This window comes from Aquarana catesbeiana, linkage group LG04 (genome assembly GCF_042186555.1).
Source record: "Aquarana catesbeiana isolate 2022-GZ linkage group LG04, ASM4218655v1, whole genome shotgun sequence".
NCBI lineage: Eukaryota > Metazoa > Chordata > Amphibia > Anura > Ranidae > Aquarana > Aquarana catesbeiana.
The window spans coordinates 399,987,352-399,996,464 of record NC_133327.1 but is presented as its reverse complement, the minus strand read 5'-3'; the positions used below and the strand labels follow the sequence as shown (position 1 = coordinate 399,996,464).

At 39.6% G+C, this 9,113-nt stretch overlaps 1 protein-coding gene across 1 annotated transcript; it reads left to right on the top strand.

Annotated features, from left to right (window-relative positions):
• The first annotated feature begins 1,046 nt into the window (after window positions 1–1,046).
• LOC141141528 (serine/threonine-protein phosphatase 6 regulatory subunit 3-A-like) lies at window positions 1,047–2,880 on the top strand. The gene is given in 2 exon segments (XM_073629131.1): window positions 1,047–1,454; window positions 1,456–2,880. Coding segments are annotated over 2 exon segments (1,503 nt in total). The 5' UTR covers window positions 1,047–1,298; the 3' UTR covers window positions 2,803–2,880.
• Window positions 2,881–9,113: the final 6,233 nt, after the last annotated feature.

Here is a 9,113-nt window from a genome sequence, read left to right as displayed (position 1 = left end):
TCTAATGTAATGTAAACCACAGCCAGATGTCACACAAACATGAGTGTAAAAAAGGCAAATATGGCACAGTTAAAGATAGCACTGCAAAAAATAGAAGGCGCATCACAGATAGGTACAGCAGACAGCACAATTGCCAAGAGAGTGAGGCTGCTAAGTACTTTTTATAGCTAGGCTAATTACCATCTAGCCATAATACTTAGTAGGGTTTAACTGTTCTAGCTAGTGCAAGGTCTTCTTTAGAAGACAGTGTAACACCTACCAATATATTTCTCCTAAATCTTTGTGTAAGGGCTTTAATCCCTGTACAGTGCTGTGGGCTTGCACTGTAACTACTACTGCTTATAGCAGAGCCCAGCAGTGGAACTGTGGATCTTTTGGCTGGTGGTGCTGTGGGGTTTAAAAAAATGTCAGTAAAAACACTGCCCTACAGAAGCTTACATCTAAAATCAACTTAATTCTTAGTCTGACTCAAACATTTAAGTTTTACCCCACATCCTCCTAAACCTATAAAACCTAACCCATGAAATGAATCCATAGCGCCTAACCTTTCCCTAACAACAAACTCTAACCTCCCCCAAAATCTGACCCTAGCCTTAAAGTGTATTTCCACTTTTGCAGCCAAAATAGTAAGGTTTTTCTCATATTTGAGTGAAAAAAAATGTATCAGTGCTGAAAGAATGAGGAAGCTTTACATTGTCCATCCAGGACAAAGTGACAGTGTCTGAGCAAATACCCAGACATTGCATGCCTACACTTGCGTTCATTTACATCAGAATACCTGTGATGCATCATGTTTAATTTAGGTCCAGAAAAACATAAAAGAATGCAGTAATTTTAGGGTTTTTTTCCCAGTCCTGGGCAGACTTGGAGGTAGGCGAATGTAAATGGACACACACCAGTTTATATCCGCTTGCCCGTATACTTGAAAGGAGCTTCTGTTATTTTTTTTTTTTTTGCGATTTCAAATCTTTTTATTCATTATAGAAAAAAGATGTACAAAAACAATACACCACAGTGCTGAGCAATTTTCCCGCCTGACTGGATTGGGTTGTTTCCCCCGATATCAGAATACCGGCCTGAAGAAATTTTGTCTTTAATGTAGTCGGGATACCCTGTAATGGGCCAGAAGTTGAAGGAGCAAAGTGTGGTTTTATTTTCTTAATATTTTACATTTTATCAGGCACCTGCTTTCTGTTGGAATTTGATGGACTAATCTTTGCCTCCACCTGCCCCCCGTTGACTGAGAATCCCCTAATGTCATCTAGCTTCGGAGCAACATTCTGACATTTCACAGTAACATGTTTGCCGCACCACATATGTTTTGGAAGTTCGACCTGCATTCTTCATCTCACATAGACACCCTCTTAGAGAGAGATGAAGTGACACTAAAGGAGCTAATGGATGAAGAGGATATATTGGAAGAATGCAAGGCGCAGAATCGTAAACTTGTGGAGTTTTTTATTAAAATCCGAGTGCTTGGAAGACTTGGTGACCTATATTACAGAGGAGCCACCCCTAGACATGGATGAGAAAATTCGTTACAAGTACCCCAATTTGTCTTGTGAGTTATTAACCTCAGATGTATCACAGATAAATGACAGACTAGGAGAGGATGAATCTTTACTCAAGAGGCTCTACAGCTTCCTTTTAAATGACTCCCCGTTGAATCCGCTCCTTGCTAGTTTCTTCAGCAAAGTGTTAAACATTTTAATCAGCAGGAAGCCAGAACAGATTGTAGCTTTTTTAAAGAAAAAAGTTGACTTTGTCGACTTGATAATAAAACATATAGGTACCTCTGCAATTATGGATTTGCTGCTAAGACTTCTCACATGTATTGAGCCACCACAGCTAAGGCAAGATGTCTTGAACTGGCTAAATAAAGAGAAGATTATCCAGAGACTTGTAGAGTTAGTGCACCCTTCTCAGGATGAAGATAGACATTCTAATGCATCACAGTCCCTTTGTGAGATTATACGTCTGAGCAGGGATCAGTTGTTACAAGTGCAGAACAGCCCGGAACCAGGCCCTCTGCTGGCCACGTTAGAAAAGCAAGAAATTTTTGAGCAACTATTATCAAATATATTTTTAAAAGAGAAGAATGAATCTGCAATTGTCAGTGCTATCCAAATATTGCTGACACTGCTAGAAACCAGACGGCCAGCTTTTGAGGGTCATATTGACCTGTGTCCACCTGGTCTCAATCACTCCGCATTTTCAGTTAACAAAACGGTGTTGACTGCTATTCAGGAAAAACTTCCATCCTGTCACCAGCTACTCCTGGACCCTCCAAAAACTGATGTCATGAAGACAACTTGGGGAGTCCTAGATCCTCCTGTAGGAAATACTCGGTTACATGTTATCAGATTGATAGCAAGTTTACTGCAGACAAATACGCACAGCATTAATATAGAGTTAATTGAGCTAAACACTATAGGAGTCATTCTGGATAAGTTTTTCAAATACACCTGGAATAAGTTCCTTCACACGCAAGTTGAAATCTGCATTGCCTTGATTCTTGCTAGTCCTGGTGACAGTACAGACAGCTTGTTCAGCGAACAGAACTCTGTAGGAGAGCATATCTTATTAAGACATCTCTTTTTGAAATGCCACTTAATAGACAGAATACTTGAAGCATGGGCCTTGAATGAAAAAAGACAGTCTGAAGGCGGTCAACGATGTGGATACATGGGACACTTAACAAGAATAGAAAATTGCATAGTTCACAGCATTGAAAAGGGGCCAAACAGTACACTAGCACATCAGCTTATTAAAGAATTGCCAACTGAAGCTCAGGAAAAATGAGAGACTTTCTGCACAAGTTCCTTAAGTGAAACAAACAAGAGGAACACTGTAGACCTAGTAGGTTTCTGCTCTACGTGTCTGATTGTTCATAGTGTTTAAGCCTCCAAACGCAAGTCTGCAGGGAGCCTTGCACCAGGGACACAATAATACTGCCTGAAAGATGGAGCTCTGAAGTTGTCCTTTCAGCTGAATTATGTCATGTCTAAGGATGTTTACTTTATTTTTTTTCCTTTTTCATTTATTTTTTTTATTTGGATCAATATACGATTAAAATTCTTCCTGGTTCATGCAATAATATAATACAATAATACTGTTTTAACAAACCTTGTAACATTATAGTTTTATAAACTTTCAAAACTGGGATGAGGATGAATGTAACAGTATTTTAGAAACCCCCCTCTACTTGGGCTTTTCTTTTACTGAAATACACTGCGTCGCTTGGCACGTACAATAATTTCAATCCGCTTTTGAATGTAAACCACCAAAACTGATCAAGGTGACCTGCAACCAGATCATTTTACAATATCCAAACCCTTGTTAAGTTCATCAATTTTGATCAATTCTGCAGTTGAATGTAGTATGAGATTGTCACTATTGTCATGTTTGGTCCTAGCATTATTAATCTACTGCCAAATAAAAAGGAAACAAAAAATAAATGTGCAGCAGTAGAAACACTGATCCATAATTTCTAATGTATCCTAAACACTGCCTCAAGGTACTTAGCATTTCTAAAGTGCTAATACGGTTAATATACAATCCAATTACAGAGGTCACCTCTGATTTCCAAAGTTTAATTTTAGTTACGATTCTGAACCATTATAATGGACACCCTTTTTGACCTAGTAAAATGTTAGCTGGGATAACTTGAGTACTTTTGTACAATTACTCTTTTTAAATTACTTTCACCCTATAAGATCTTACACTCATCTGTCGTCAATTTTAGCAAATCTACTCTGTGGCACATTGGAAACCACAAATCCACCACTGAAAACATTTTGGACACTTCTCAAGTCTTCTGCACATGCATGCACAAAATCCTATTTTCCTTTTGGAGAATCAGTCCACCTGGGACTTATTTACTCCCTCACAAAACATGTTTTTTTTTTTTTTATATGTGCATTAGGATCTCAAGACCTAATCTGAGAGGAGCTGCATCCACTTTACCTGGTGTTCCCTACCACTCTCGTGGCCCTCTTATGTGCCCTGTTAAATGATGGTTGGGTTGCAGTCAGCACAATAGCTTTTTCATTTTCTCCTGTGGAATAAATGGGATATGTCTATGCACTCACAAAGGCTATGAGTGATCAGGAGTGTTTTCTGCAGAAACTGTGTAGTTCTGTGGGCCAGGCTGCCTGCAGCATTGTATAGCATGTACAAGACATTGGACAGGAATCCATTTAAAAAATGCTTTTTTTGAAAATATTAAACTGGTCTGGTGCCAACAAATAACTTGGTGTTAATTGCACCACAGCTTGGCAAGAAAATGTTCCATCCTAGCTTATCATTGTTGGCCTGTTTTTTAAACCAGGGATCCTTTGCATTAGGTACAAATTATTAAGAGAGATTCCACTGCAGCACGGAGCTTCACTTTGATAGCTCTCCATCTATGATGAATGGATGCACCAGTGCTAATGGCCTGTGAAAGTAGGAAAGAATAAGTGTCTTTTCACACATTTCAAGGAGTTCCAATGTCATTGGAACATACAAGTAGAGCTAAAATGCTGACCAGATCATAGAAATGTAGTTCTTCAGGAAAGAAGTTTCTTGAGATGTTTGTACATGAATGGGAACAGCACTGCGTTCCTGCAGCAGAGATCCGTATTGAGTTCAAGTAGCTGGAATCTAGTATCTCAATTGAATTTGCGGTTTCATTTGTCTGTCTGTAGAGGCCTCATTCAGTCGGCTTTAATTGTTAATGGTCAGTCATGTGATTTTGTCCCTGACCTGGTCTTGTTTGTTAGGAGATATGTTGAATGACATGACGCCACAACTATAGTAACCAAGTGGTTGTCTGACAGGCTCTTCTGAGGGCGCTTATGACATTTCCAGTTTCTATGGAATCAATATCCCCCTTTAATTTTCTTACACATGTGGGTTTAGTAAAATGTTGAAAGAGAATGGAGGTTAATTTGTGAAGGAGAGAACTGATGGAGGAAACTACCCTGAGGTAAGGTGACCACTGTAAATGCAGGCATAATGGAGATGAGATGTAATTACAAATATAGAGTAGTAAATTATTACCCATAATATTTAGGACCACTCCAGTGCCACATCCTAATAATATTCACTATCAAAAGCACACACACTTTGCTAAAAAAAAAAAAATCACACATAATGAAGTCGGACTTTACTGGCACAGAAAGAAGTACAAATGGTATCCTTTAAAATGTCACAAATTTATTATCAAAAATGACACCACTTTAGACCGAAAAAAGGTCATAAAAACATCTCTGTACATATTCGTGTTTCTGCACTGCACTCACCTACTACAACATACAAAATTATTCTCAATTACCACAGTAATTATCTCATGTAGAGTTCTCATCGATCAACGCAATTTCCTATTGCTTCCTCAGTCCTCAGGACATACAGAGGAGCAGTGATGACTAAATAGAAAAATATAAATGATATCATGTTACCACATACAATGGAACCTAACCTTAATAGAATGTTGTTAACTTATTTGTATAGAAATTAATTTTTCATGTGTCCAAATTATTGTTATTATTTCACTGTATAATGGATAGCTGCCAATTTTTTTAATATTATCTAAAGATATTATCCAATATACCTTTTTGGATATGTATAAATATTTAAATAAAAAATAAAAAATAAAAAAACCACAATAAAAACCAGGACAATATTCATAAAATAATTAGGCAAAAGCTTAAATTGCATACACAACATTACAGACAAACTAATACAAACATATAAAAAGGTGTATATCCTATGAACTTATAATTTCAAAAATATTTATCCAATTTACTCCTCAAAGAGAAGGAAAGAGGCATTTTAAGAGGTGAAGGCTCCCCAAATCTAAATACTAAAAATCTGATCTTTCTCAGCCAGAGCTCTAATGCCCCGTACACATGATCGGATTTTCCGACAACAAAACCGTGGATTTTTTTCTGAAGAATGTTGGCTCAAACTTGTCTTGCACGGTCACACAAATGTTGGCCCAAAATTCCAAACGTGAGAACGCGGTGACGTACAACACGTATAACGGGCCTATAAAAAGGAAGTTCAATAGCCAGTGTGCCAGCCTTTGGGCTTCTTCTGCTAGTCTTGTGTTTATTTCGTGTTAGTATAAGTTTGGTGAGAGATTCGCGCTTTTCAGCTTCATGCTTTTCAGTTTGTTTCTGCTTTTCAGTTTGTGCTTGTCGGTTCGTATCTGTTCTTCAGTGCATGTTTTCAGTTCATTCCTGTCTTTCAGTGCATTCTATTTATAGTTCACTTCTGTTTTTCAGTGCGTTCTTGTCTGCTCGTTTCTGATTTTCAGATCTTTCTTCTCAGGTCCTTTCTGATTTTTTAGTGCGTTCTGTTAGTTCATTCTGACAAGCCGACCGTTTTCTAGCCATGTAGCGGTTATGTTCTCATCGGAGAGCTTGTGCCGTTGTTGGGCTTGGTGTTGGAGTTCTTGCTTTGACCCAAGTCCAGTACATGAACAGGGCGAGGAGGAGTTCATGGACGAAGAATTGGTTGCTCCTGCGTGACCAATTCTGTCACATGCCGTTGTTGCGGGAGATCCGGGAGAATAATCCTGATGATTTCAGGAATTATCGCCGGATGACGGCCCCCGTTTTTCACTGTCTGTTGGCTTTGCTGTCCCCTTGTATTACGAAGCAGGACACCTACATGTGGCAAGCCATCACTCCCGAGCAGAGGCTCGTCACCACCTTGCGGTACTTGGCGATGGGGAGAAGTCTCCAAGGTATTACGTTTGCAATGGGGATCTCCCCCCAGGCTCTGGGAATCACTATTCAGAAGGACTATATTAAGGTAAGTTTTATCCTTTAACATCACATTCTATGTATTTATTGTTTGCTAATCTATTGTATTGTATTTCTTTCATCATTCCATAATTACCATGATTGTAATATGCTGTGAATGTCCTCTTTGTCCTCATGCATGCTGTAAGCTTTTAATGCTCCTTTTTTGTCCTTCATGCATATTTGCCTTCACTAACCTCCCCAGCATGCTATCCTGGGCCCATACACACCTAGCCTAGTCACTTAACAATTTATTTTGTCTGCTCCATTGTAGTGCTTACCCTAAACACCCCCTAAAATGTGTACAAATATTATTGTCATCCTTAAATTCATGCAGAGTGCAAGAGGCTTTTTTTGGGGGGGACAAAACTCATTTTTAACCCTCCCTCCCCCCCAACCGCTAAGTCAGCTGATACCAATACTCTATCAGCTGACTTTACCAAACCCATACACACTATACCTACCTCTTTTGTGTTCATATTTATGGATGAATTCACCAAAGCATGTAGTGCAAGGGCCTGCCTGAATACTTTCAAATGGTACTGTTTAAAGTTTTGTTCTCCTATTATCTTAATAGGTAATTGCAGAATGTAAAAATGTGCTTCAGTTTGTACAGTGTGTTTTCATATTTTTGGATTATGAAACTTTTTACCTGTCCATTGGGCTGCCAATAGTGTAAGTAAGGAGGGGCTGGCCAAAGTAACACACATTATATATGCATTCAGCTCTCAATGAAGTGGAGAGGGTTACCTGTCCAAAACATCTCCTTTCCCCCCTAAAATTTTTACAATGGGCCATCGGGGGGGGGGGGGGGGGTGATGAATCTGATAAGTGGACCTTATACTTTTGACTTGAAATACTAATTTATAATATAAAATGTTATACTAATGTTGACCAAGAATGTTTGTGTCTAATCTGCTTGAAATGTTATGTGCAAAACTATTTTCTTTGACTCCACAGTTTACTTCAAACCCACAGGAATGGCAAACTGTGGCTTCCCAGTTTGACCAGCAGTGGGACTTTCCCAGCTGCGGTGGGGCAATAGATGGGAAACACGCCCAGCTGTGGGTCTGCTACATACACACATTGTTTTTGTTGGTAATGTATTTAATGCATTAATGATAAAAATAATCATCCTTTTTAACTCCATGAATTAATTGCTTGCAGTCCCTAAAATGGCCTGATTGGGGCAAATTTTAGAGCACTGTGGGGGTTATTTACTAAAGGCAAATCCACTTTGCACTACAAGTGCACTGCAAGTGCACTGAAACTGCACGGAAAGTGCACTTGGAGTGCAAAGTGGATTTGCCTTTAGTAAATAACCCCCATTGTCACTGTAACTACACCAAGGGTAACAGTAACTGTCAGCGCAAATTAAGGTGGATATGAATAAGAAAAATCGCAGTTCATAAATCATAAGTCCATGATGAAGACAGGGATTCAGGGGTAAAAAGTTTCCAGATAAGAGGATTAAAAGAATTACAAAATAATAATGGCAGGGCATCGGCAACTGCTATCCTCAGAAAGCTGATTCTGTATAGAGGAGGACAAAGGGGAGAAACCAGGAAGCGCCACCTGAGTGTAGTCTTAAAAGCTGCTTGAATGGCAAGGTAACAGAAACTCACTTACAAGAAGTAAGAACATAGAAGGCTCATCTGTACAAATGTGTGGAGCCCATCTGGAGGTCCCTGTATCCGGGTCTGGTCACTGTGTGTGGCTGTGTGTTAATCCCAGTCGATCTGCGCATCCTGTGGATTAGAAGGCTACGCGCTCGGAGCTTCAGCTCCTTCTATTGGCCTGGCTGGGGAATAGGCCAATAGAAGAAGCTGAGGCTCCGAGCAAGTAGCCTGCTAGTCTTCTTCTCTGTGGGCGTTCCCCCGGAGGTACTCCTGTGACCCGTAACGTCATCCAAGAGTGTCTGATGCTGGATCCGGCTCCCTCCTGGTGGCCACAGGACGCGCAGAGCGACTGTAATTAACACACAGCCACACACAGTAATCAGACCCGGATCCAGGGACCTCCAGATGGACTCCACACATTTGTACAGATGAGCCTTCTATGTTCTTACCTCTTATAAGTGAGTTTCTGTTACCTTGCCATTAAAGCAGATTTTAATACTACACTCAGGTGGCGCTTCCTCGTTTCTCCCCTTTGTCTTCCACTGTAACTACACCAACTTACTCCAAAAACTGGTATTGATCATTGAAAGAAGAAGCCACACATTGTTGAGTATAAAACACTTTACTCCAAGCACATTCACATGTGCGTTATAAAAGGGTTTTTTAACAAACCAACATCTTTGGTGTATAACATGTATGTGTA